The sequence below is a fragment of the Sebastes umbrosus genome, chromosome 16 (assembly GCF_015220745.1).
Source record: "Sebastes umbrosus isolate fSebUmb1 chromosome 16, fSebUmb1.pri, whole genome shotgun sequence".
Lineage (NCBI taxonomy): Eukaryota > Metazoa > Chordata > Actinopteri > Perciformes > Sebastidae > Sebastes > Sebastes umbrosus.
In genome coordinates this window covers 15,670,457-15,698,036 of record NC_051284.1, presented here as the reverse complement: position 1 = coordinate 15,698,036, position 27,580 = coordinate 15,670,457, and the positions used below count along the sequence as shown (strand labels likewise).

The window sequence follows — 27,580 nt, the reverse complement described above, 5'->3', positions numbered from 1 at the left end:
TTTATTGATATGTAAACAGCATTATTTATTGCCATGTCAAAAAACTAAAGGCACTTGAATTGCACTATGTTCTGATTTTTTTCCTCTTTAAATATGCAAATGAATGCAAATACTCATAAGGAACACTTTCAGAAACACCACCTTCAAGATATGATGTCCTAAAATATTATGATATAAAACCGCACCACAGTCATGACTGTCACATGTGTTCATCTTTGTTTCACCTTTCACCGGTGTACGCTCCGCCTCTTCTGGCTGCTACATGGATGGAGGTTTGCCACCGTTTGGAAATCTGGAAAATAACAAGTACGAGTAAAAAGTCAACATGTATTTGATTATATTTTAAAGGACCAGTGTGTAACATTTCAGGGGATCTATTAGCAGAAATGGAATATAATATTCATAACTGTTTTCATTAGTGTATAATCATCTGAAACTAAGAATCGTTGTGTTTTCGTTAGCTTAGAATGAGCCCATCATATCTACACAGGGAACAGATCCTCTTCACAGAGTCTGCCATGTTGCTCCACCATGTTTCTACAGTATGGACAAACCAAACACTGGCTCTAGAGAGAGACTTTCACATTTTTAAGTTACCTGAAGGCCACCATACATGCTCATGAAACTTCTGTAACGTGAGCCTCAGAGTGCAAAACCGTGGTACCGCCAGCCACCGTTGCTCCTAAAGTAGTGTTACTATGGTAAGGATGACCTCTGAGCAAAGCAAACAGCGTTACTACGGTTTTGCTCACGCTACCGCAGTCTAAGAAAGGGAGGAGTGAGCGGAGGGGTACCCAGTTGGTTGCAATCTGCAACCTCACTACTAGATGTCGCCAAATCCTACACACTGTACCTTTAAACAGATGTCTCACATTTTAAAGAAGCATAATCATATCTCTAAATTTTGGATTTGCCAACCTGCTGTCTTGCTCCTGGCTGGGATACGTGATGATGACTCTGTTCCCATCATGAAGGAGGCCTGTGGAGGGCAGGTTGTTTCCTGTTCTTCGAATGTGTCTAAAGGTAATGTCAGCTTGGCCGCTACGAACAGCATTACCTTGCCTGTGCTTCTTGTCTGAATTGGGGATTAATACAAGGGTGTTGGGTTAGAGAGCCAGAAAAAAGGATCCGAGTGTCAAACTAGTGGTGAAGAAAGTGAACCCTTTTTACTGTATTAAAACTTAAAGAACAGACAGTTTGTGTTGATTTAAAGTTTGTTGTTACTCACAATCATATTCATCAAGAAACTAATGATCTTCAAGAGGATAAATGTCACACTCACGCTTGTATGTGTGAAGAGATTGGGCCTCGTCCATGCTACTCGGTAGGATGTCGTGCCCGTGCATGAAGGTCTGTAGTCCGCCACTTATAGGCATTCCTCTGAGAGGGGTGTTTCGAGGCATGAGGGGTAGCAGTCCAGGTAGGTTTATTTCAGTGGTAGGAAGAGAAGCTCCAGAGCATTGGGAGCACAGCTTTAAGAGAAATATTAAATAGAGAGCATAAGGAATACAGAAGAAAGACTCCAGGACAGGATTAAAAAACATACAGTAAGCAGATACTCAGATAATGTATGACTTCAAGGCCAACTCAATGTCTTTGCATCCTAAACAGTTTCTCTACCTTCCTATGACCACTGCTTCCTACACACTTGTCAGGGGATCGGTGATTAGATTGCTTATTGTTCCACATATATAAGCATCTTATAGGGGAATAGTAATTTTTACTCATCAATAACAATGTTCAAATTCAAACAAAAGCAGAGGCCCAGGCATAAATTGACAGTGACAACCGAGATGGCAGCTATGAGAGTCAATAGGGGGAGGTTCGAGTTTGTGTTTTTAATGAGAAAACCCAGGATCTCTGCTCTGTCCACATCTACGATTAACAAGCAGAGGGGGTCGCGTTGACCTGGCTAATAGGGGGTAAATCCACTGGTGCATTATCGGCCGGGCACATTTCATCTAATCAGCAGGATGATGCCAGCAGGCTTAGGCTGCTTTTAATTCAGAGCTGCAGGAGAATTACAGCCCTGGTCTCTCATTACATGAACATCAAATCAGTCAGACTGAAAGAGTTTGATCCAGGCTTTTCCATTTTTTTTGGTGGCTGCGATTTGGTTGTTGACATTTTGACTCTTTCAGATGGACTTACCTGATTATGAACTTTTAACACAGACAAGGTTTTTGTTCATATGTAGTTCATACAAAGAGGGAAGTAGAGTGAGAGAGTGTTGGAATGAAATATTCCTTTACTGCAAACTAACCTTATTACTAAGCCCACAAACATGTTATTAACCGAGGTCCCTCCAATGCTCTCCTCGATCTCAGCAAACCATCTTGAAGGACATCCCAATTCCTCAAATGCATCTCGAGGAACGAGGAGCTAGGAGCTAGGAGCGAGGAGGCTTGCCGGAGGAGCTATAAGCGAGGATACACCAGTGTATCCTTTGCGGAAGTGTTTTCAGCATCCACAACATATAAAAGAGGCGTAAACACAAAGCTGGAAAAATCTCAAACCATGGCAGGACTCTACAAATGTAACTGTTCCTTTTATATATATATATCCCGACGTGTTAAATAAAAAAACATTATTCCACGTTATGAATATATAAGTTGCCATGAACACCGTTATGCTCATCTGACAGAGATCATAAAATAAAACAATGGACAGCTAATGCAGCTGTGCCACGTCATATTTAATTGACACCCCTTAAAAATGATGGCTCTGAAGCAAGGATGTCTTATTTGTTAAATGCCTGTTGCCTTGACTCCTCTCTCCTCGTGTCTCTTCCTCGGTTCCTCTGCTCGCATCTCCCGTGGGTGAGACTAAGACGCGAGGAGAGAAGGCGGGGAAAGGAATTGAGGATGTACAAACTGGGAAATGAGAAAGAACTGATGTTATGTCGTAACCTGAACGTCTAAATTGTGTTTCATAGACTTCTCAACACTGCCAGGAATAGAATTATGGGGGATACATATTGAAGCCTTTGTTTATTTATTATTTTGTTGTCCTTAAAGTAGTAGAAACAAAAAATTTAATACTGCAATACTACAAATACTTTTGTGTCTCAATGGTAGCTACAACACGGTATGTATGTTTATATACAGTATGTGTGTTAAGTATGCATGCTGTCTGCAGTGCTCACTGATGGATCGACACTGAAGAGTTCAGCCCTGGTCCTTTCCTCCAGGGTGACCGTCACTCCATCCAGGACCTGCAACTGGGACAGACGCAGCACTATCGCTGGTCTGTGGAGAGAATGTTTGGCCACCTGGAAGAAGAAAAAAAAAGCACCTGTTTGATAAAACAACCCAGTGATAAATTACAGAGTCCAGCCATTTTAACTGTGGAGCATCAGTGAAGCTTTCCCCGAGACATCTGGTTTAAATATGATGCTATGTGGGTCCCAATGAAGTTATCATGTTCCTAACAGCTATGCCAGTGACCCAGCTGACAGCAGCAGATAGCTCCCAGCTGAGGGTACAAGTTCAGCCTGTCCGGTCATAGAACTTCATGTTCCTATAGGACACTGCTGCTGTGATTAAGTTGTGAGTGTGTGCCAATGGATGTCCAGTGGAGACAGACTTTGTCTAGGGAACATGGGTGAGGTAGCGATCTCATGCTGTCAACAGCAGGAGGTATTGTCTCCAGGGTGGCTGTTGGCCTCTACCCCCTGGCAGGATTAACCCCCCCTATGGGAAGAGAAGGGGGATGGGGTCCAGTAGTATAGAGGCTACCACAGCTGAGCATTGCCCTGTGGACAGTAGGGAGGCCCTGGGCTGCAGGCTCTGCTCAGGCCTGATCCATGAGCTCCAGATGGGTGATGTAACCGGGCCAATAGCGCCCTGCCATTTGGTCAACGGATTTGTCTCTGATGCCGGCCAGTTTGAGGCACAGCAGATGGCCCATCATGTAATCGCTTAATTTGGAAGCATAGAGTTACACTGGGATAGTGTTTTGGATTGTGCAAGTGAGAAATTGAGCCTGTGAGCGTGCTTTCGATAATTTGTTTGCGAGTGAGAGAGTTCAAAGTGACCTGTGACTGACAGCTAGTAGATTCGCATCACTGGGCAAAGCTCTTAATAAGAAAACAAACTTGAATAATATTTTTTTTGACATCACCTTATTGTATTTAATGCAAAACACTTACAGGATTGCCAACCACAGAGAGCTCCGTCAGCGAAGGGAGAACTTCCAATTTGTCAAGCTCTGTGACGTCCTGGAAAAAGCAAAGAAACAAAGATTATCTTTCTCATTCACTACCACCTCATGTCCCTTTTCTTTCCCACTGGTTGCAGCCTACTGTGTGTTGATAACGGAGAGATTTGCATCAGAGCTGAACCTTTCATAATTTTTGATGTGGGCAGGATGGAAGCAGCTGATGGGAGAGATTACATGTGTGATCTCTCATTAATCTCATGAGAGAGTTTGGGCACGCAACAGGGCGTGGGGGTGTTTTCTCCCATTCCCAGGTTTATGGTCGCACTTGGCTGTGATTCAAAGACGTCCCCCACTGTGAGAACTGTTGCGCTGGGATGATTGCTGTATTTTATGTCTTAATTGAATGCATGGAAACATTAAGGATGTGGAGGGAAGAAGGAATAGGCAACAAAAGTGCAAATCACTCGCCCTGGGTGAGAAGCAGATGCAGACTGAGAAGCTGATTACACGTTGTCCTGATTGTTCCCCTCTTTCTTCATACACACGGCCGTGACCTTCAATCAAACTTGATTCTCCTTAATGCTACCCCTCGCATGCCGCAGTGGGGTGGTAATGATTCATGATTACTATACTTCATGTCTTACTTTGCAAATGCAGGGAAAAGTAATACTGCTGCACGCTGAATAAAATACATTCTTAAACATCTGACACATTTTTCAAATAAACCAATCAGTAAAATCTGGTGGTAAATCAAAGACTGCACAAAAGCTCACCGTGACCTTGGTGGTCACCTCAGGAAATCACTGTGGCGTGAGTCATTAAGGCAGTTTCAATGAAAACCTGAATATGTCGTTTTATTAAAAATCTGAATATAAACATTAAAAAATTCAGCGTGTGTGGAGACGACCGCTGCTTGAGGAGAATACCTGCAGCTTGTTCATGCCAAGAAAGAGCTTACGGAGCTCAGTCAAAGGATCTAGATGGTTGAGCTCCCGGATCCGGTTCTCCGCTAGGTGCAGTTCTAGCAGGACGTTCTGGGCTATGAAAGAGTTGTCGGCCAGAGCTTTGATCCGGTTCCTGTCTAACACAAGCTCTCTGAGCTGGTGAAGCCCCTCCAATCCTTCCACCTGGCTGATCTCATTACCTAGGGAGAGAGAAAAACCTCATCAAAACAATGGAATGATATCTCAAATAGTCTAATATTTCTATAAATAAATTAAGAGAGTAAATTGAACACCAGTGTTTCGCAAACTTTTTTCTGGGGACCCACTTTTAAAAAATGACAAACCATCACAAACCAATTCACAATAGGCCGTATCTATGGATCGTGAGAAGAGCGAATTTGTGCGTTAACGTACGTTCCTGACCATTTTTGAATAGTAGTGAATAGGTAAACCAGCCATTTTAAAGAGGAAAACATGAAAACATATACACGTTAAATACTTTATAAAGGAGACCAAATAAATGCATTTAGGCTGAGTCAACAGGCTCTTGTTTTTACGTAAGCCTTTCAATATTAGATTCAGTGTTATAAGTAGGCTAAAATTATCAGAACAATACCAACATTCAGGCTCAAAGTGTGTGGCTCAAAGGTGTACTGCAGATGTTAAATAAAGGACGGGAAGAAATTCAGCAAATTTATTTGGCGACCCTAATAAAATCTCCAGCGACCCACCTGTGGATCTCGACCCAGTCTTTGGGAATGACTGGCTTAAACAATATAAAAGGCAGCGTTTAAAGTAAACATTTGTTGGGTGCTCCTGGTGTAAAAGGCAGTGAAATTACAGCTACGAGACAGCTACGAAAGGTTTCTAGGCAAAAAAGGAAGAATAGATAAGTGAGGTCGGCTTTGTGGGACAAATCACTCTGACATAGATAAACTCAATCAAAAGCCATCAAAAGCAGTTGAAAAGAAAGTCAGTCTTTCTTTTCTTCAGGTCTCATCTCCCACCTGGCCAGTCTATGGGAGACTTTGCTCTCAGCGCTTGCCTTTTCACAGGCTCTATACACTGCCCTTTCAACGGGCATTGTGAAGGAGGGGTGGCACGCCAACCATACATACCTTGAAGGAAGAGTGCTTTAAGATTGGTGAGCCTGCTGAGCTGCAGATTGGCCATATTGGAGATGCCATTGTGACTCAAATGTAGCACCTCCAGGCTGCCCATCAGTGGCTCCAGACTGCCAATGGGCCCAGTTTCCCTTAAACAAAGTCACACAGAAGGACAGTTTGCAACCTCTGTGGTTAAATGAACATCTCTTTCTCCCTCCTGCTGCCTCATTTAACTGGTCAGACCTCACAGACGCAGACCACCTAAAGGCAATCACTAAACCATCTCCTGTCACAGCACTGCTTATGTCTCTATAAAAGGAAAATGTGATTGGAAGATCGTATCATTATTCCCACAATATACGGACATTTTAAATATATCAACCAAGTTGATTAGTATATTTTAGGGATAATATCTCAAGAGAGAGAGAGAGAGAGAGAATAGATATGATTCTAGATTTTGAATCATATTTTATTAGGGTTTATAGGCGAAAACTGTGACAAAAATCTGATAAAACTGTCAAGTGACAGTTCTTACATTGGATGGTCAGTGCTGCCCCCTAATGGTTACAGTCTACATGTTCAATTGAAGTTCATACTTCACACTCTAAAATGTAAGAATTAGGGCTGTCAATCGATTGAAATATTTAATCACGATTAATTGCATGATTGTCCATAGTTAATTGGGGTTAATCGCAAATTAATCACACATTTTTTATCTGTTCAAAATGTCCCTTAAAGGGAGATTTGTCAAGTATTTAATACTCAAATATACTTGCTTTAAGCAAATGTATGTATATATTTATTATTGGAAATCAATTAACAACACAAAACAATGACAAATATTGTCCAGAAACCCTCACAGGTAAAAATATGCTCAAATCATAACATGGCAAACTGCAGCCCAACAGCTGTCAGCGTGTCAGTGTGCTGACTTGACTATGACTTGCCCCAAACTGCATGTGATTATCATAAAGTGGGCATGTCTGTAAAGGGGAGACTTGTGGGTACCCATAGAACCCATTTTTATTCACATATCTTGAGGTCAGAGGTCAAGGGACCCCTTTGAAAATGGCCATAAAAGTTTGTTACCCTTTGACTTTGGATGGGCTTTGTTGGCCGTAACCGCTGGAGTGGACTTTGCTGTACAGTATCTGTCTGTTTGTCAGAAGAGCCTGAGTCTTCTGTCTGGGCAGGATGGACTCAATGTGGTTGTTGTTCAGACACAGAGCCTGTAAAGAAGACACTGGAAATGATTTATTTGTCCACGGCTCAGGAAGCATATCGTCGCTTGTTGACATTCAGTGTAATTCGTACTTTGATGTTGGGCAGGTAAATGAGGCCTGAGAAAGAGGTGAGGTTGTTGTGGTCTAAGTTGACACTGCGCAGGCCACAGAACAGGTCTGCTGGAGACAGATCAACCGTCCTGTGGGGGAAAAAAATCCATTTAATTAGCCTTGTCTTTCAACATAAGTAAATCCCTATAATCATGCTGATTTTTGGACGTGTGTAGTGTTTATGTGTGTATAGCCAAGCTATTACCTAATGGAGCAGGACTGCAGGGTGAGGTAAGTGATGTCTGTGTAGTTTGAGTGGCCCAGCTTCTCTGCTACCATGTCAGGGGTTAATCTTCCTCCAAACATATCCTTTGCACTTTCACACTCAGTTGCCTCCTAGAGAAAACAACAGCAAATACAAAACACTGGATAAAATTATGTCATCATCACTACAATATCTGAAACTGGTTGCCGTTGTTGCTACATACCACTGCAATGCCATCCAGAGCTTTCAGGGAGGGTAGGTGGAAAACCACATAAATCCGATAGTTTTCCAGTTTCTCCACTAAAGGATTCCCATAAAGATCCAGAATGATGAGGTTTGTCAATCCCTGAAAAGAGAGAGGAGCGTCAGACAACACACTTGGAAAATGGTGGGAAAATCTGAAACCTGCTGTCCTTATTTCTCTCCCGCTTGCCTTCAGATAGTAGATGTCTCGTGATGTAGAAATTTGGTTGTTGCCAATGCAGAGCTCAAGAAGGGAGCGAGCTCTCTGGATGCCATGCAGGGAGCTGATGCAGTTGTTCTCCACAGACATAAAGGACAGGTTAGGCAGCTGGTCCAGGACTGAGGCATCCAGACTAGACAGTTGATTCCCATCTAGACTCAGTTTATTTAGGCAATGCAGTTTTGGCAGGCCTGAAGAAACAGAGGGGAAAGACATACAGAAATAATGATGGCTACTGTGCTATGGATCTAAGGTACAAGACTTGAAGAAGAAGCAACTTATTTCTTAGGTATATGTTAAAGGGTAACATTTTAGTATTTTTTAACCTGGACCCTATTTTCCCATGTTTTTTGTGTCTTACTGACTAATAGGGACAACAATTCCTGTAACTGGTCCAGTATTGAGGGAGAGCGCTGTAGACGGCAGCTGCTCGAGGGCTGTAATATGGTGCTATTGGGCAAGCTGGCACCGTCATTATGTCCACTAAAAGTGCTTGTTTTTGCTTTGACAGGCTCTGATTAGTATTATAAGTGTCTGACATTATGGAAAGAGTCTCGCTCAAGGAGAAGTCTTGTTCTGAAATCTGGCGAAGTGACGTGTGAACAAGACAACGGTGGAATATAGTGGAATACATCCATGGTGGAAACGCGAGTGCCAGCCGGGTAGAGTTTGTTGTGTTGGAGTACAGACAAAGCATAGCTTAGTGTTATCTAAAAGACTTATTTAGATGATTTCGACAATGTGGATGAGGTCTTTGAATTTGATGGCCAGAGTATACGGATATTCAGATTTCATAACGAGACTTCTACTTGAGCGGGACTTGGACACAATAACAAACAGACCAGACCAATTGCCCTCTCAGCTCGTTTCCCGACTGCCAGTTTCAGCGTTATCCCTCAATACTGGACCAATTTCCAGGTTGAAAAATACTGAAGTTACCCTTTAATGGTGTAATTCCATCTTCATTGTCAAGTTGGCCGTGTGACTAACCATTGAGAGTGCTTATGCTGTTGTTGTTGAGGGAAAGCTCCTCCAGCTTCAAGCAGCTGTCAAGACCCTCCACTTTAGAAATGTCGTTATCATTAAAGGACGCCCAGCGAAGGTTGACCAGCTTATTCAGATTGATCAGTTTGGAAATCCTCTGGCTGTCAAGGTTCAGGGCAGTGATCTAGTCAATATTTAGGACAATCACATAAAAAATGTATAAATGATTACAGTTGTTAATCGTGTATTACAATTTAACTTCACATTTGCCACAGTATCAACATCATGCAGTCTGGTCACTCTCCTTTAGGGAGAAACCCATATGCTCACCTTTGCAGTCCAGTCTGGCTCTAGCTCTCGGTTGACGCCCCAGGGTGCAGGACTGAGAGGACATAGGAGCTGGGCTGTTGACAGCAGGCTGAGACTGCGGGGACGGTCGCTGTTCGTGCGTGAGTGAGCCAGAAGAGACGCCTGTGAGCAGAGAGTCAACAGGTCTGATTGAATTACAGTGCATCCTGAAATATACAGGTAGATTTTCAAATACTGTACTGCGTCCCTTAATACTTATATTTACGCAATAAATCAACATTCATATTTACAAAAAACAGCAACCAACAATATCTGTAAGATCTTAACCTGGTTAATTTTAGATCCAGCAGCCATCTGAACAGCATAAGCAGCCTCCTCCTCTGCTACCATCATATCGTCCAGGTGTGTGAGGGTTGTTAGACGACCCAGTATGGTCGCTCTGACTGCTTCGGACTGAAAAAAGGAACACAGCTTCACTGTATACCTCCTCATTGTTCCCTCTACGACATATTTAATATTTGATTAGATTATATTTGATAACAGCACGCACCCTGTTCCAGGGGTTGTATCGGGTGTCGAGCTTCAGCAGAGCAGGCGTGTGTTTTCTCAGCACAGCCGTATCCTCTCTGACCTTGGTCAACTTGTTCCAGCGCAGGTCGAGCTGTTTGAGCTGTCCCAACCTCCTCAGCCCCTCCAGGGTCTCTAAGCGATTATAGCTAGCGTCCAGAAACTCAAGGTTGGGCTATGATTTAGGTAACAGAGACAACAGATGTTAAATGCTTATGCCACAACACAGTCTCTCTGTATTATTTACTATCAAATTTCATTCATATTACAGAGGCAGGTTATTATGAAAATGCTGCTTTCTTATGACTTCAGACACACTGAAGCAAAGTCTTGATGAATTGAAGTAAATGGAGGCCGTGTTTAACAACAGCAAAACTATATCAAAATCTGTTTACAAACTCTCACACAACTATTGCAGTATAATCCAAGTCTCATTTATTTAGTAGTATGCTCTTCGCTAAAGTCTTGCTATTTTAAAACGCATCGGCTACTCGTCTGTGCAAGTTGGGACGAGTCCGAAGTGTTTTAAATAGTAAGGTTTTAGCGGAGATGCATGTGTTTGGGAAGTACTGAGTATACAACTGGATAAATGAGAGTTTTATTATACTGCACAAGTTGTATGAGAGTTTGTAAATGGATGTTTTGATAGTTTAGCTGCTGTTCAATGCGCCCCCCATTTACTTAAATTCATCAAAACTTTCTCCATTTTTTAATTCTTTGTTCACCGTGGAGGCATGTCAGAAAAACAAAGTTTTCTTCAAGAATTCAAGGAAATACGGGGTGAGTAATTGATATACAAATGGTCATTTTAAAAGGTGAAGTATTCCTTTAAACTCAATCATAATACTTTCTATTGTGTCTTTCACCATGTGAGAAATGTCATCCAGATGTGTGAACTCATTGAAGCTGATGGTAAGATGCCGCAGAGCTGTGAGGCGGGAAATCTCCTTTATTTTACTCAGACTGTTGCCATGAAGGTTCAGCACCTGGAGGTTCAACACATTGAGGATTATCGTTGAGTGTGAAATGAAATGGCTTCAAAACTCAAGTTGTCATTTGGAAAGCCAGAATACTTACAGTGATTTGACTGAGGACATTGGCTCTGGCCACATGAAGCAGAATTTTGTCATCCAAGCTCAACAACTTGGGCTGCGGTTTCAGCACAGGCTCCATGTTGAGGACCTCCCTGTCTAGGATGATATCGTTGGACGGACTATCTTCTCCTGTGCTGTGTGGTTGTTCCTGATCCTGTGACATATCAAAAGGCATATGAATTGCCCGGTAGGTACATAATGATTGAATTGTAATGGGTGTTAAAATAAAATCAAGACTTGTAAAACAACTATGCAACTAGGCGAGAGACAAAAACAATCCGGACAATTTTTTATCATCTTTGAGTTTTGGTTTGAAGCCCTTCCACTGAATTTTGACGTGAGAGCTCAGCATGACTGAGCAATTTTTTTTACTATTGTGATTTGTGCTCAAGTTAAAATTAGTTCTTCAAGGCAGGCTGCATACAGTATGTTGATTTGCAGCACAATGGGGGTGTCCAATTTGGCTCGGAACAATCTAACATTCAGCTGCCTGCACTGAAGAGTTATGCAGAAAAGAAGATTTATTTATACAATTTTAATACGTATTAACAGTAAGCCGAGATTCTCTTTGAACAGGACGTAACTGAGAGGAAGCATTTAAATGTTCAACAGAATTATTTATGACTCATGTAGCATGTCATTGTTATAAAACAATAACAAAACCAATGGATTAATTACCTTGGTGGTGTTGTATTCAAAATAAATGACGTACTCAGGCAGGACAAGCTCATGGTCAAACACAAACCATTGTCTTCGTCTGGGACTGCACTCAGGACCAGTGTGTGTTTTGGTGGAGCGGGGTCTCTCTGAATGAAAAAAACACACAGAGCTGCAATAATATTTTACAAATACTGACTGAAGAATGATTGTTTTCATGTTTTCATACCTTCACTTATTGTAGTTCTGTGCTTCAAGTCCACATTGTGAAACACAGACAAAACTCTGGGATATCTGCTTCTGTCCAACGGGTCTCCCTCTTGGATAGGCGCGCTTTGGCCGACAAACACTTTGGCAACGATAATCTGACCTACAGGAAAAAAAACATTAGCATTTTAGAAAAAAAAACAATAGCCACAGCTAAGAAGAATATAATACTATGAGAAAAACTAGCTCACCGTGCCTGAAGGGGATTGTGTCTGTACTGGAATCGCTTCGCAGTGCGTGTTCAATTCTGGGCTGTTCCGTCACACTCAGGCTGTTGGATAAAGGTATAGCACCCTCTCTATCTGAGGCCTAGATCAAAGTCGACATGGTAAAAGTCAGCATGATTTGGAGTTTATGTGAAAACCAGATAAGACATTACAGATTCTGTTCTGTTGCATAACACTCATGTAGTTATTTCCTTACACAAAAGGGGGACCATTCCCAACTAAGGCTTTAATAATAAGTCACAATTTAACTTTCCTCTCCTTCTGGTAGTCATTGCATTCTGCTTGATAAACAAACATAACTTATAGAAATTAATTTTTGAAAATGCTCTTCATTGTGTTATGTATACAAATAAAGTAGTGAGTGACTAATCCATGATTTACTAGTTTAAATGTTTCTCTCAATGCTCAGAGGAATAAATTCTGGGTGATGGGATTGTGAGTGTTGTATACACACCTCATATTGTTTGGCTGTTTTGAAGCCTTCCTCTAGAATGCACAAAATGTTTTCCTTCTCACTATTTTTTTCAGGGTCAGCTACGTAGAACAAGTGATCCAGTCGACGTCTGTAATTCCTGCTTGAAAAGATTAAATTAGATACAAATTCTAACAAAGGACGGTCATGATACTGTTACAGTGATGACAATAGTGAGGTTAAAATGCCTGTAAATTATTGGTAAAAAACAACAAAACTCAATTGTCACCACATTTCACTACAATATAGTTTAACTTACTGGGAAGACATAGCAGACTCTTGGCTGGCTAGAAGGGTGTGAAGTTTGTCATCAAAGCGAAGCCTCAAAGCGCTGTTGTGGATGCGGATAACTCTATTGATCTTAATGCCAGTGATGCTGTGAACCTTAAAGTCTGAATGAGAGAAGCGGGAATGCAGGAGGTCGCAACAGGAAGTAAACCTGTTGGGTACAGAATATAGAGACTATGAGTTAAGGAAAGTCTTCTGATTTGTCCTCTGAACTTCATGATGGTTGTAATTATATTTAAAAATGCCAAGTACGTACCAAGGGTCTGTGGAGGAGCCCTCTTCCAAACGAATATTTCCAACACTTTCTAGCTCCATCAACAGAAACTGGATGGTATATTCCTTCATGTTTGCGGCTTGCGTCAAACTCCGCTCATACCAGGCTTCAATCCTGAATACAGAAGAGGGAAGAAGGGCGGTTTCTTTAATCAGATGCTTGAATGTAGTAAAATGTATGAGGCTAAATTCTAAAAAGCAGTGTAAAATTATCTTTGTATTGTATTGAGATATACAGACTCATCCAGCCTCCTCGTCCACAGCACCAGTCTCTCCCTCAGTGCTTCAATCTTGCTGTGTATTTTGTGATCCATGGCGGGATCGCGACTGATGTCAGTGGTTGGGTAACCTCTGTCAGTTGAACCTTCAACCGGGTGTGTCGATTCGTCCTCCAACGTGCAGGCAGACTTCTTACAACCAGCCGGCACCTTGGAGAGCTCACGTTCAAGCTGTATGCATCCAAATGAAAACGGCTCTCTTTACATACAATATCAGCAACCTGAAGCTGTAGATTAAATAACAGTTCTCTCGTTATAGCTGCTAAAAATAATTTCAGAAATGTTTCAAGGATTGTACATACACTCTTGAGGGCATGGTTGAGTGTTTTGATGCATTCTTCAGGCAACTGCAACATAGTTTTCTTCCTCTCTATCAGAATGAGCCGAATCTCTGCCAGGTTCCTCTGAGCAGTACGTATACGCATGTTGTAGTACATCATTTTCTTCATTACTGTGGACTAAAAGGGAAAAAAAGGCAAACAAAATGCACAGATACAACAATTAACAAGAGTATTACATACTTTTTATATAGACAGCCATTGTTCAAACCTACAAAATCTAATTTTATGTTACTCAATATCTCAATAAGGCTTCCAAAGATAGTTGAGAATCTGGAGTGTTAATTTATATTATTCATTTATTTAATTATTTATTATTATTATTATTATTATTATTATTATTATTATTATTATTATTATTATTAGTAGTAGTAGTAGTCCTGCTGGTCTTCTAAATACCTCGGCTGCTTCCTTGACTTGCTTGCTCATGACGTCGTAGGTGTCAAGTCGCTGGAGGCCTGGCATGTGGTAAAGAACGTGTGTGGCGTAGTTACACAGCAGACACACTGGGTTTGGGGTTGACGTGGGGTCCTTCAGTGCCAGTTCTCTCAGATGGGGTAAGCGGGCGAGGAGGGTGAGCTCCTGTTAGACCGATAACAACACCAGAACACACAGGCTAGTTCACTGATAGGGTTTCTCTTCATTCTAAGGCTCAGGTTGTGCCCAAAATACACAGAAGACATTATATATACAAATCAAATGTATGGCAACTTCTACTTCATGGTAAAAAAAAGAAATATTACACATGTGCATAGTGCTAAATGAACTGTCTGGTTGGAAGTTTCCCCTCCATACTTGCTGCACAAGTAGAAAATAAATCCCACTTTGTAATGACAAAGGAGCAAAGAGGTTTTCTTTGATTCCACAGTAGTTGCAATATACTGGACTCCCAGTGCAGTGAATGACAAGGATTGTATTCCGTAAAAACTAGCTGGGTTAAGGCAAAAGGTGGATTGCAGAAATATGATTGAGGTGTTAAACATCTAATCAAAGCTACTGTATAACCACAAAACGTTCCTGTTAGATTGACCTTGAACAAGACAATGACTCAGTATAAATGCTACAGTATATGTCTAAAATGTATTACTGACTGAACACAAATCCGAATATCGCAAAAATCTTAAGTAGTCTTTTTTTTTTTTTAATAGATGCAGTCATGAATGTATATCATTGAATCCTGAATGGCATAAATTTAAATTATGCTGCTCAATACCTTATTGAAGGTCTTGTGCAGCCAGCCCATTATATAATTGATTGAAAATCTGACCTGACCCTGACAAGTCAAAAGAATTTAGAATAGCCCTTATCAGACCAAGGATTTGAATAAGATTTTACGAATAACCTGGAAAACTTTTTACAGAAGAATGTCAAAGACTGTTCTTACCTTAAAGGAGCTGATCTTGTTCCCCGACAGATTAAGATTCTGAAGGCTGACATTAGGATCAAGGCTATGCCCTTAAAAGAAGTTACAAAGTATTTGATTATTATAATTTTTTTCAAACAGCCCACTGAATCGCAATAAAACGTGGCACAAAAATACAACAGAATCTAAAAACCTACCAATCTTTTCAATACTGTTGTCAGCAAGGTTCAGTTCTTTTAGGTTTTGAAGAAAGTTCAAGCCCTTAGAAGAAGAAACACACACATACCAGACAACTGGTCAAAATAGATAGATAGATAGATAGATAGATAGATAGATAGATAGATAGATAGATAGAGATAGATAGATAGATAGATAGATAGATAGATAGATAGATAGATAGATAGACAGATAGACGGATTCATACTTTACAGTTCAAACCTGTATCTCAGTTATGCAGTTGTTGTTGAGCCACAAGACTTCTAGGTTGATCTGCAAATTTAAATCCTCCATTTCACAGATCTGATTATCATAAAGGTAAAGTTTCTCTAGTTGTAGACAATCCTGCAGTCCAGATATTCCCTGAAAAATAAGATGAGACACATTATCGTTTAATATATATGACATTTGTTGTACAATTCAGGATACGGTCTTGCTTAAACTATGGGTTGTGATCCATAAATGGTGGTCCATGCATGCAAGACTTGTTGTCATTAGATGCCACAGCAAGAAGAAAATGTCATTACAGTGTGTTTTAAGGTTTAAGAACCTCTGCAATAAAACACAATAAGTTGCAATCACTCCCAGTAAAAGCCATAGTGGACTGTAATGATTCAAGGCTTTACATTCTGTATTATTGTTTTCAGCAGTACCAGTGTCGATTGTTAGAAATCTTAACAAACTTACTGTCAGGTGGCACTGGACTACCCAGAGCTCCTGAAGCAGAGGACAGAACTCAAGTCCCTCAATGTGTTTTATATCCTGGCCCACTATGGTCAGCTGGCAGAGCCTCGGGAAGAAGGAAAGCCCAACCATGCGGGGAAAACCATTGAAGAAGATCTCCAGGGAGCTGACGTTGCTTCCTTCTTGTGCAATTTTTTCATAGGACACTCCATTGGCCATGCACTGTTGAGAAATATATTCATGTGAATCATAATTTGGAAAGAAAATGATAAGGCAGTGAAAATAATAAATGAAGAAAAATCTATATATATATATATATATATATATATATGCATATATATACGTATATATATGTATGTATATATGTGTATATACATACATATATATATACTGTATATATACCATTGTATCATAATATTTCAGTTTTATGTGTATGTATATATATATATATACATATATATATATATATACACACATACACTCACCAGCCACTTTATTAGGCACACCTGTTCAATTGCTTGTTAACACAAATAGCTAATCAGCCAATCACATGGCAGTAACTCAATGCATTTAGGCATCTAGACGTGGTGAAGACGACTTGCTGAAGTTTAAACTGAGCATCAGAATGGGGCAGAAAGGGGATTTAAGTGACTTTGAGCCTGGCATGGTTGTTGGTGCCAGACGGGCTGGTCTGAGTATTTCAAAAACTGCTGATCTACTGGGATTTTCACACACAACCATCTCTAGGGTTTACAGAGAATGGTCTGAAAAAGAGAAAATATCCAGTGAGCGGCAGTTGTGTGGACGAAAATGCCTTGTTGATGTCAGAGGTCAGAGGAGAATCGGCACAGTGGTTTGAGATGATAGAAAGGCAACAGTAACTCAGATAACCACTCCTTACAACCAAGGTATGCAGAATACCATCTCTGAACGCACAACACGTCCAACCTTGAAGCAGATGGGCTACAGCAGCAGAAGACCACCAGTACTAGCAAGGTGTACCTAATAAAGTGGCCGGTGAGTGTATATATACATATATATATATACACACTGTGTGTATATATATATATACATTATTTTTTATTATATATATATATATATATACACACACTGTGTGTATATATATACACACACTGTGTGTATATATATATATATATATATATATATATATATACACACACTGTATTGCAATATTGCATCTGAGGAATTCAGTTGTTGGAAGCTGTTACAAGTATTAAAACTGGATATAAACATTATCATTAGCCAGATGAATGTGAATTTCATACTCACCAGTTCTTTGACCACCTCCTCGTCCCCGCGGTGAGTCTGTTTCTCACTCTGTGTCATCACTTTTCTGTGTTGGAATTTACTGAGATAACTTTAAGTAAAGTCTTTAATTTGCCCTTATAATGCTGCTATATATACCCTGCTTGATTCTACTAATTGTCTGTTCGTTTGGGAGAGTAAAGAAAAAGCCATGACAACTAGGCTGCCAGATAAATAGCTGAGGTTAGTAAGTGAGCAAAACACACAAATAATAAATGTCGCCTCACATTCATGCTAACTTCACTAGCCTCTTAGTTACTCTAACTAACTAAGCTAGCTAGATAACGCAGATACTGGAACGGTTAGCAAATTCAATCTTGCATGACAGACAATATTAATACTCTTTTTTCACGACGAATTACATAAAACCAGCTGCTCAAACAAACTCATCTGAGCTCAGCAATGTTTGTTCATCAGTGTGTGTCCACTAGGCAGGAGCGTCTGGTTGCCATGCTGGTTGCTAAGGGAGTAGTGATGTGTTGGTCACGAACGAGCCGGTCCAAAGAGCCGGCTCTTTTAAGTCCGCTTCAGTCCGAAAGCCTTTTTTTTTCTTTCTTTACTTAATTCAAGGCAGAATGATAGGACGATTTTCTCCGCGCCACGGGCACTCCATGCACTGACTGTGACTGAATGTTGTGTTAATGACGTCCGTGCGACCAATCATGTGATGAAAGACAAGGATCATACCATCAAGCAGGGAGGGGCGCTGACGGTCTACAGGTCCAGAGCAGGAGGGAGAGGAGGAGAGAAAGAGAGAGAGAAGTGCGGTGCACGAATAGCAGACAAGATGAGTGACAGTCGGAAACGAAGCAGCATGTCAAATTATGGTATTCTGGAAATTATAAGGTTTAGTATAATTATATTTAATAATCTAAAGGGACTGTTTGTAACTTTCAGAATTGCTTGTTAACAGCGACACATGTGGCCGTTAAGTCAACGAAAGTCAGCATCGGGCTCACGCTTGCTCGCTCTAAATAGACATGAACGAGCATCGCTCAAAACAGTGAGGCGACACACGTCAGCTAAAACCACAATATCACTCTATATTTCAGCTGCTTGGCAGTAATGTTAGCTGACCAGACAAAGGTCTCTCCATGAATCAATGCTGATCCTAGTGTTGGCTTTTCCTGCTTCAGCCTCCGGGGCTGAAGCAAGAAGAGAAGCGTTATCGTCTCCGACCGCGGCCGGAGGGAGACACCGGCACCCGGTCGGAGACGATAACGTTCCTTGCAGCGGAGCCCCGTCACTTCACAAGACACCGAAAACCTCTGTTGGTGTGGAGGAGCTGCAGCAGTTATTTCTGCACAAACGTCCACTGTACATTCACTAGATATTCTCAGAGCTACGAAGTCTTCTACAGTGTGTAGTGAGCACGCATGAACATGAGGTGGAGCAAGAATGCACGTGGTGAGTGACTGAAGGCAAGCAGGCAGAGGAGCAGCGGAGCAGAGTACAGCAGAGACTCCGGCCCTGGAGACCAAAGCTACGGTCTCCCCCACGTCCACCGACCGCGGCCAACAATGTTTTGCAAGACGGGCTTCACTAAACATAAATTTGAGGTTTTGTTGCTTCCGTGTAGTTTGTGTTGGAGTCTGAGTCTGAACAGCGTAGGATGGGAAACCGACCCGGTAGATTTATACATGTAAAAAGTTACAAACAGCCCCTTTAAGTGATATATGTGCACACATACTAATCATAGGTCAAAATAGCGCTAAATTTGGCTGAATTATAAAAGGCAGAAGTGGTAAAACGAAGAACCGTTTGGGAGCCGAAAGAGCCGGCTCTTCTTGGTGAGCTGAGCCAAATGATCTGGCTCACTAAAAAGAGCCTGAATTCCCATCACTATTGTTCATCAGTGTGTGTCCACTAGGCAGGAGCGTCTGGTTGCCATGCTGGTTGCTAGGGAGCCATGTTGAAACTTCCTTGCCCTCCTGCTCATATTTTATATTCTACCACATGAGGGCGCCACACTGCAAGATACATTTTCACCGTTAAACACGCATTTTTTTGCTTTGTTTTTTTTAAAGCACACTTTTATAAAACATTACACTTGTTATCCTAGCTATACTTTAACATCTCCAGTTCGTATCCTTTATTATTGACCTGGCACTTCCGCCATCTTTATCATGCTTCCTCCTGCGTCCCTCTCTCCCAATTTCACTGACTTATCTGTACACAGAGGTACACGGGGAGCCGGTTTCACCTCACCAAGCTTCATTTAGCTGTCATTCACTCCGTCAATGTCAACTTGGCTTCATTTACACGCCGTTAAAAGCCTCTAATGTTTGACTCTGCCCTGTCTGAATAAACAAAGTGCCAACCGCGAGCCTCTCGCGGACACCATGACGTCACCGCCGGAGCAGTTGAACTAAAACAATCAACCTCACTCCTTCTTCTCCTCTTTGCTCTCCGACCGACCGACCGCACCGTCTCTCTCCTCTTGTGGCGTCTAAACAAAACCACACAGGCTCAGTTGACAGAGACGCCAGCGAGGGAGCTGCATTTGTTGTGTGTTGTTGTCTCCGTAAGCCTCGTTTACAGTAACAAGCCCCGGTGTACGGTAGAAGAAGAAGACGTTAAAATCTTCTGTCCGGTAACAGGGAAAAAAACAGCATGTCTGCTCAGCCCGGTGAGGAGCTAGGCGGCTCGGATGGGAGGTGGTTTGGAGATGACTACGAGAGGAACGGCCTGTTTGGGAACACAACGACCCGCTTCGACGAGCTACGGGAGGATTTTAAGCCGAGAGGCGGCGAGGTGGCGACGGGCGACCTGGATCAACAATTTCATCTTTTCCAGGACGACGGGAAAAGGCCTCCCGTTGCTATGGAAACTGCATCTACAGGTAAAGCGAGACAGTCAAAGTCTCAATATTTAGAGCATTTCAGCCACATTAGGGGTTTCATTTAGCCAGCTTTTATTAACAAAACCCCACACACCGGTGTTTATTAGGTGTAAATACAGCGAGGGAGACGCAGCCCGGTCCATTTACTGTCACAGATTGAGCGTTATACGACAGACAGGCCTGTGCCTGTGTGTCTGTGGGCTGAGTTAAAACTTCTGGGCTTGAAAACACATGAACAGTATCAAACTTGGTACAAAAATACAAAAAGATCTACCAATCTTTTCAATATAGCTGTCAGCAAGGTTTAGTTCTTTGAGTTTTTGAAGCGTGTTCAAGCCCTTTAGAATAAAACACATAACAGACAACTGGTCAAAAATGAGAGCATGCTATGTTGACATAACATGCACTGTCATACTGATGTGCTAAAGTGTGTAATTATATATATATATATATATATAGTTCAAACCTGTATCTGAGTTATGCAGTTGCTGTTGAGTCACAAGACTTCTAGGTTGATCTGTAGATCTAAATTATTTATTTCACAGATCTGATTATCATTAAGGTAGAGTTTCTCTAGTTGTAGACAATTCTGTAGTCTAAATATGGGCTGAGTTAAAACTTCTGGGCTTGAAAACCATTGAGTGAACCACTGAATGTAACATACGGATGCCATCCTCTATTTTTGCTGCAAAACAAATCTACCTACTTGTACAAATAAAGTCACCTGAACCTGAATCGCAACCAAACTTGGCACAAAAATACAAGAGAATCAAAAAATCTACCAATCTTTTCAATATTGTTGTCAGCAAGGTTTAGTTCTTTGAGGTTTTAAAGCGAGTTCAAGCCCTTTAGAAGAGAAAACACACACATAACAGACAACTGGTCAAAATAGATAGATAGATAGATAGATAGATAGATAGATAGATTCATACTTTACAGTTCAAACCTGTATCTGAGTACCAGTTGTTGTTGTTGTTGTTGTTGTTGTTGTTGAGCCACAAGACTTCTAGGTGAATCTGCAACTCTAAATTCTCTATTTCACAGATCTGATTATCATAAAGGTAAAGTTTCTCTAGTTGTAGACAATTCTGCAGTCCAGATATTCCCTGAAAAATAAGAAGATGAGACATATTATTGTTTAATATATGACATATGTCGTACAATTCACTTATACAGGATACAGTCTTGCTTAAACTATGGGTTGTGATCTATAAATGGTGGTCCATGCATGCAAGACTTGTTGTCATTTGATGCTACAGCAAGAAGAAAATGTGATACAGTGTTTTAAGGTTTAAGAACCTCTGCATGCTATTTTGACATAACATGCACAGTCATACTGATGTGCTAAAGTGTGTAAAAATGATAGATTGACAGACAGATAAATAGATAGATAGATTGATTGATTGATCATTTATAGTTCAACCCTGTATCTGAGTTATGCAGTTGCTGTTGAGCCACAAGACTTCTAGGTTGATCTGTAGATCTAAATTATTGATTTCACAGATCTGATTATCATTAGGGTAGAGTTTCTCTAGTTGTAGACAATTCTGTAGTCTAAATATGGACAGATGTGGGCTGAGTTAAAACTTCTGGGCTTGAAAACGACTGAGTGAACCACTGAATCGCAACCACTTTGCACAAAAATACAAAAGAATCTAAAAACCTACCAATTTTTTCAATATTGTTGTCAGCAAGGTTAAGTTCTTTGAGGGTTTCAAGCGTGTTCAAGCCCTTTAGAAGAAAAGAAAAAAACACAACGGTCAGCTGGTCAAAAATGAGAGCATGCTATTTTGACACAACATGCACAGTCATACTGATGTGCTAAAGTGTGATAGATAAATAGATTCATAATTTAAAGTTCAAACCTGTATCTGAGTTATGCAGCACTTCTAGGTTGATCTGCAACTCTAAATGATTTATTTTACAGATGTCATAAAGGTAAAGTGTCTCTGGTTTTAGACAGTTCTGTAGTCCAGATATTCCCTGCAAAATAAGAAGATGGGACACATTATTGTTTAATTTAATTATTGTACAATTTGCTTTTGCTTATGGGTTTCAGAAACAAAGATGCGAGTGAGTAACTTCCATAGGCTGATAAATCAGCTGTCACAGCAGTGATGCTGAAGGGAATAATATTCAAGACATCTTCAAAACTAAAGTCATTCAGACTTGGTTGGAGCTTATGGAACATCAATTATAACCTATTGTTTTCCCCACAGAGTTTTTGGGTTGATGAGAGTCTGTAGGGAGGATACAGATGGGATGCAGCATGCAATAACAAAGAGCCTGTTGAACTTTGAATGGCGTATGTTCACCTTTGCAGCTCCCATGTAGGCCCATATAGCCTAATAAAATACCTGCGTTCTTGATATGGTGGGGGGATGATAAATAGATTACAAGTCCCCTAGTTTAAATAGCCAGTGGCTGGGTTGAAAATATTTAAATCCTATAGTTCAATCAATAGAATTAGACTTGACCAAAATATTGTATTAGTCCTGTTGTAGCCTAACAAGTAGCCTGCATGATGTCCGGGTTCCTACGTTCCTGCTCTGGCATTGTTAATGATATAGTTATATTATTGGATACTGGAGGCAGTGGTTTTTGTGGGAACATCGTGCAGACCTCAGTTCTAAGTCCGTCACTCTCCTCAGCACAGCTCGGCTCATGCTGCTATTTTTAATCCAAAGGAACAGGGCTCACTATTCGCTTGGCTAGCAAAACCAGAGCCCTGTACTTTCATTCACCAATTCACTGAAAAATTCATGAGATGATGTTTAAAAAAAAAAAAAAGAAAAAGAAAACGCCGCCTAGTTTCCTCTCTTTGCTGCTCAGGCCTTTCTCATTTCGCTGGCTGCTGCTGGTCCAAAACAAGAAAAAGAAGAAAAAAAACATGTTATTTTTTGTATATCCGTTAAGTACAAGAGCATTTTTAATGCATAAATTTGACTTTAATCCTTTAAGGCACAGCATTTAGCATGAACTTAAACATCCAAAGCTAAAATTGTTGCAATTGGAAAAATAAAGAAAAGGCATTTACTTATAAAAGCTTAAAATTATCCTCTTCAGGCAGGCTGCGTGTAAAATATGTGAAATGATGAACTGTCTAGTCGATGTGTGGCCTTGCTTTCTAGAAAAAGAAAACAAAGCACATGCTCTACTCTACTTCTTTCATAACAGCGTGCCAGACAAGCTTGTGTAGGTGCACACACACACACACACATACACACAGATTACGTTTTGATTCCTAAAAATGGAAAGAATAGCTGCCTCTTATTGCTGTGACTCCTGCTGAGCCGTGTCCATACTAGTGAAATAATCCACTCTGTCATTTATGTTGTTGGTGGGAACATTGCACATCTCATCACATCTAGCAGGGCAGACTGGACATTTTCCTCTTGACCAGACATGTTATAGTCTGTTCTGATCTCTGTCAAAGACATTCACTCCCAACAACCGCCACGATAACAAACTCTCCTTCTCTGCTGGGCTTGTGGATAATAATAAAATGTAATAATAATTGTGCTAAATTCAAGTTTTTTTACTGAAGGCAGAAAGAAGATAGGACTTTGAACAGTGCGACCTGTGAAATAGTATCTCTCCAAGATGTCTAGAATTTCCTCTCTGGGTAATTGATCCATGCCTGTCCTAAATCTTGTTCACAACACAGTGATCTACCCGCAGGATGCCGATAATGCTGATTTCAGCGGTGTTAAATTACTACAGGACAGGACCTTAGCCTTGGATCACAGTACAGTATAGCCTCTTATATCCTCAATCCTGTGAAGTTTTCAAGAGATATGAGAAAGAAAGTTGTGGAAGATATTGCTGCATCACGACGAGATCTAAGTGTGCTGTGAAAATCCCACAGATTGTTTTGAGCACATGGTGTGGCTAACAGTCTCCCCTGCTGTCTGGCACAGAAGAAAACAACTAAGTGCATATTGCACACAAACATTGTGACGTCCTTTTTTCCAACAAGCTCTTTGTAACTCATTACAGTGCATTATACTGGTCACTTCATCACATCCTGACAAAGTGCATCAGTCCCTGACCGGTGGATTAGACTCAAGTCCTTCTCCGTTTTTAGCGTATCATCAGTGACAAGGATGAGACAGCATAATGTCTGGCTGGGTCTTTTCCATATCTGTCAGATAGAGAAAGCACTTAGTGGACTCCGCTGGCCTGCATAAGCCAGCACACAGTGCATCTGTGCCTTTAGCTCCCGTTCCCAGGGGGCAGAGCAGTGCTAGGTCTTTTCAGACTGGATGATAAAGATGCAAGATAATACAGGAGGAGGAGGACGACGAGGAGGGGGGAGCAGCTTAATGGCAAGAGAGGCGAGGCTGTGATGAGAAGGCCGATAGTTCAAATGGCCAGACTGTCGGGATACGAAGAGCTGTCTTTTCTTTCACAGCTACCTTTAATTCGGTATCTGACTCTGACAAAAGCACTTCCTTACTGTAGATGTCAGTGGTCAGAGCATCTCCCAGGTGTGAACCAGTGTTTGTATGTATTTCCGTTAGCTATTGTGTTTGAAAATGTGTTGTCCAGCACCTTACATAATGAAATGAGGCTTAAAGGGTGTGCAATATACTATAGTGTCTGCTTTAAAGTGCTCATCCCGAGTGTTACCTGCCAGGTTCCCAATCTCATTTATCCTCATCTGTCTCCAGGACCAATTAGCTAATGCTGCTTTATAAAAGGACAGATAAAAGCATGACAGACCCTGCCCAAAAAGCTCCACTGCAGGGGACAATAACAACGCATTACTGCTATCATTATATCAATAAATCATAGGTCTTTTGATCCCCAGTGTTTACCCTGAAGACAATTAAGAGCCAGTATGTGAAATACGATGCTATGTTTTCGTACTGCCTCGGTCCGGCTCTCTAGCCTGCGGGCACAAAGTAATCCCTGAGCAGAGTATTGCAAAATTGCTCATGGGATTAGAGCTACTATCAGAAGAGACGCTATTAAACAGTGTAGTCCATCTCTGGTTATTGTAGGCTATGCATGCATGCCTGCCTTCCTGCCTGCGCCTGTACTCTTTAATGCCCATGAAAGTGAAGTACAATGAAAGTGAAAAGCCAGTCCAAAGTCACACTGAATTGACAGCTTTGACCCAAAGCAGACAGCCTGCAGACACTCAGTCTGGATCCTCCCACACTCTCTCCATTCATCCATACAGCTCTACCCAAGCAAGAAAAATACAATCAATACAGTGGAAGACAGGTACTGTACGTACCACGGCTTCAGAATGGGGACAGATTAGCTTTTATTTAAACCACCTCTACATTGATTTATATTTCACAAAGGCTGCTGGAACAACAACATTTGTCCTGTGTGGCCTTCAGTGATTTTTTAAGAATGGTGGGTGCACGGACGTTTCTTACAGTAATTGTGGACCCTCATTGTCTTGGATCAATGCAGCTCAGGGTGGTTGAATCCCTCAGCACAGCTGCTCTCCCATCGACCCCTGCTAGTAGTTTTGTTGTACCTCAGACTGTCTTTGTGCTCTCCATTATCTTCTTCTTTAACGTGGGATAGTTAGCGACGAGTGTTCACGTATTTGTTCAGCCACGGATATTGTAATCAATACTTTGTGAAGACAAACATCATAACCAAAGCTTTTAAAGCCAGAGACCATTAACAGTTGGAGTGGTGCTCCAGTTAAACTGACAAATAAGTCAGGGACTAATGTTCTACACAATACCACTCTCCATAGAACATAATATGTACGTCTATGTACTTTCAAATAATATATTTATGTGAACATTTCTAAATAAATTGTGCACCAAATAATAGGAGAAAGAAAATAAATGCTACTTGGCAAGCCTATTATACAGCCTGTGCTGATTAAGGGTGTTTTTCTTTCTCCAAGTAGTATAACTCAGACTTTGTACATCATCCATGTTTACAAAATCTATTTCTGTTTTTATCTTACTAAACAAAGTACTCTGCAGTTATCAGTAAGAGGGACAATTCATGCCTAAAATAATAAAGCTGCAGCATAATATTTAACGTCAAAGGCACAGATGGCTTTGAAAGAAGAGCACAGTAAGTAAGCGTCTCGATGGATTGCTTTCCACAAGGTCATGGAGTGAAAGAGAACTCCTGAAAGGTGACACCACGGTCAAGAAGGGTCATGAACAGAGTATTGATATCATTACAGTGCTGTAGATTAACAGATGTTTAAAAGTAAAGCTGAACTACAGATGAGATTAATGATGGAGTGTGCTTGGACAATACAGAATGACAGAGATAGTTCCTTTTGAAAGTCAGCAACATCTTTTCTCTTTTTGCACTGGACACGATGTTCTCGAGACTAGAAAAACACGCCTGTTTGCGCAAAAAATTTGGATCGATTTTAAAGGGGCCTATTATGCTTTTGTGCTTTTTCCCTTTTCTTTAGTGTTTTTTGTGTGCATGTAAAAGGTCTGCAAAGTTACAAAGCCCAAAGTCCACGCCAAAGGGAGTTACTCTCCCCGACAGAAACACTGCTCCTGAACTGCCTGAAACGCCTTGCTTGAAATCCCGCCTTTTCTTCCGTAACGTGGTGATGTCACCAAGTAACACATTTGCATGGCTAGTTTGGCACGCCCTCAAACAAAGCTAGTTAGAGTGAAGCTGGAGCAGGGTCATAAGAATTTGGTTTGGTTGACCAATCACAACAGAGTGGGCCAGCTGACCAATCAGAGCAGACTGACCCAGCAGTATGTGGGAAGTGAGTGGTGAAGTAAGTAAGAGAGAGAGAGCGACAGCAGCGAGTAACGTTATCGACTCCGGCCCAAGCAGGAAAAGTTAAGTGTTTGGTTTGTCCATAAACATGGCGGACTTCATGGCCTATGTAGATATAAATGGCTCATTCTAAGGTAACGAAAACACAACGATTCTTATTTTCAAGTGTATTATATACTAAAGGAAACATGCTTATTAATATTATATCCCATTTCTGCTAGTAGACCCCCTAAATGTTACACACTGGTCCTTTTTAAAGCATGTAAATATGTTCTAGTAGCAACCCAAAATACAAGTATGCACCTGAAGATAAACATAATAGGTCCCCTTTTAAAATCCCTTTCCGGTTATTTTAGTTTATTAATTTTATTCCACATTGAATAACTGCAGTGGATCAGTAAGTGTCTTCAAGGGAGTAAACACATGCAGCTCAGTAAACCCTTC

General features: G+C 41.0%; 2 protein-coding genes across 7 annotated transcripts in view; one reads left to right on the top strand and one right to left on the bottom strand.

Annotated features, from left to right (window-relative positions):
- Positions 1-21,243, bottom strand: lrrc9 (leucine rich repeat containing 9). 4 transcript variants are annotated; one of them, XM_037796303.1, is made up of 32 exons: positions 17,521-18,142; positions 16,234-16,452; positions 15,769-15,909; positions 15,528-15,591; positions 15,352-15,422; positions 14,367-14,549; positions 13,932-14,087; positions 13,592-13,800; positions 13,335-13,466; positions 13,050-13,229; positions 12,773-12,893; positions 12,283-12,400; positions 12,054-12,194; positions 11,846-11,973; positions 11,151-11,321; positions 10,940-11,059; positions 10,057-10,248; positions 9,834-9,959; positions 9,528-9,668; positions 9,204-9,381; positions 8,184-8,404; positions 7,974-8,096; positions 7,751-7,881; positions 7,526-7,634; positions 7,301-7,440; positions 6,224-6,360; positions 5,088-5,305; positions 4,151-4,219; positions 3,146-3,271; positions 1,283-1,472; positions 919-1,075; positions 1-292 (listed from the first exon to the last, which is right to left on the bottom strand). In XM_037796303.1, exons 1-32 carry the CDS (start codon positions 17,575-17,577, stop codon positions 259-261), a joined length of 4,503 nt encoding a protein of 1,500 aa, XP_037652231.1. In that variant the 5' UTR covers positions 17,578-18,142; the 3' UTR covers positions 1-258. The 4 variants fall into 4 exon arrangements, with proteins under 4 accessions (XP_037652231.1, XP_037652232.1, XP_037652235.1 ...); XM_037796304.1 differs by having other exon boundaries at positions 12,773-12,890; XM_037796305.1 differs by lacking the exons at positions 1-292; positions 919-1,075; positions 1,283-1,472 and adding an exon at positions 1,503-2,444.
- rtn1a (reticulon 1a) overlaps positions 19,828-27,580 on the top strand; it is a 22,058-nt gene continuing 14,305 nt past the window's right edge. The window contains exon 1 of one of the 3 annotated variants that reach the window (XM_037796312.1): positions 19,828-20,398. In XM_037796312.1, the coding sequence (XP_037652240.1) occupies positions 20,170-20,398 (229 nt within the window). In that variant the 5' untranslated portion in view covers positions 19,828-20,169. The remainder of the gene's footprint in view (positions 20,399-27,580) is intronic. The other 2 variants (XM_037796310.1, XM_037796311.1) reach the window with 2 other exon arrangements.

Bases quoted from the DNA above. Each gene is read 5' to 3' on its own strand.
- lrrc9 (XM_037796303.1), bottom strand. From the start codon at position 17,577: ATGACACAGAGTGAGAAACAGACTCACCGCGGGGACGAGGAGGTGGTC. The intron at 7,635-7,750 runs GTAATAGCTTGG...TTTCCCCCACAG, and splicing joins CTGCAGTCCTGCTCCATTAG to GACGGTTGATCTGTCTCCAG. The intron at 7,441-7,525 runs GTACGAATTACA...TCTTCTTTACAG, and splicing joins TTTACCTGCCCAACATCAAA to GCTCTGTGTCTGAACAACAA.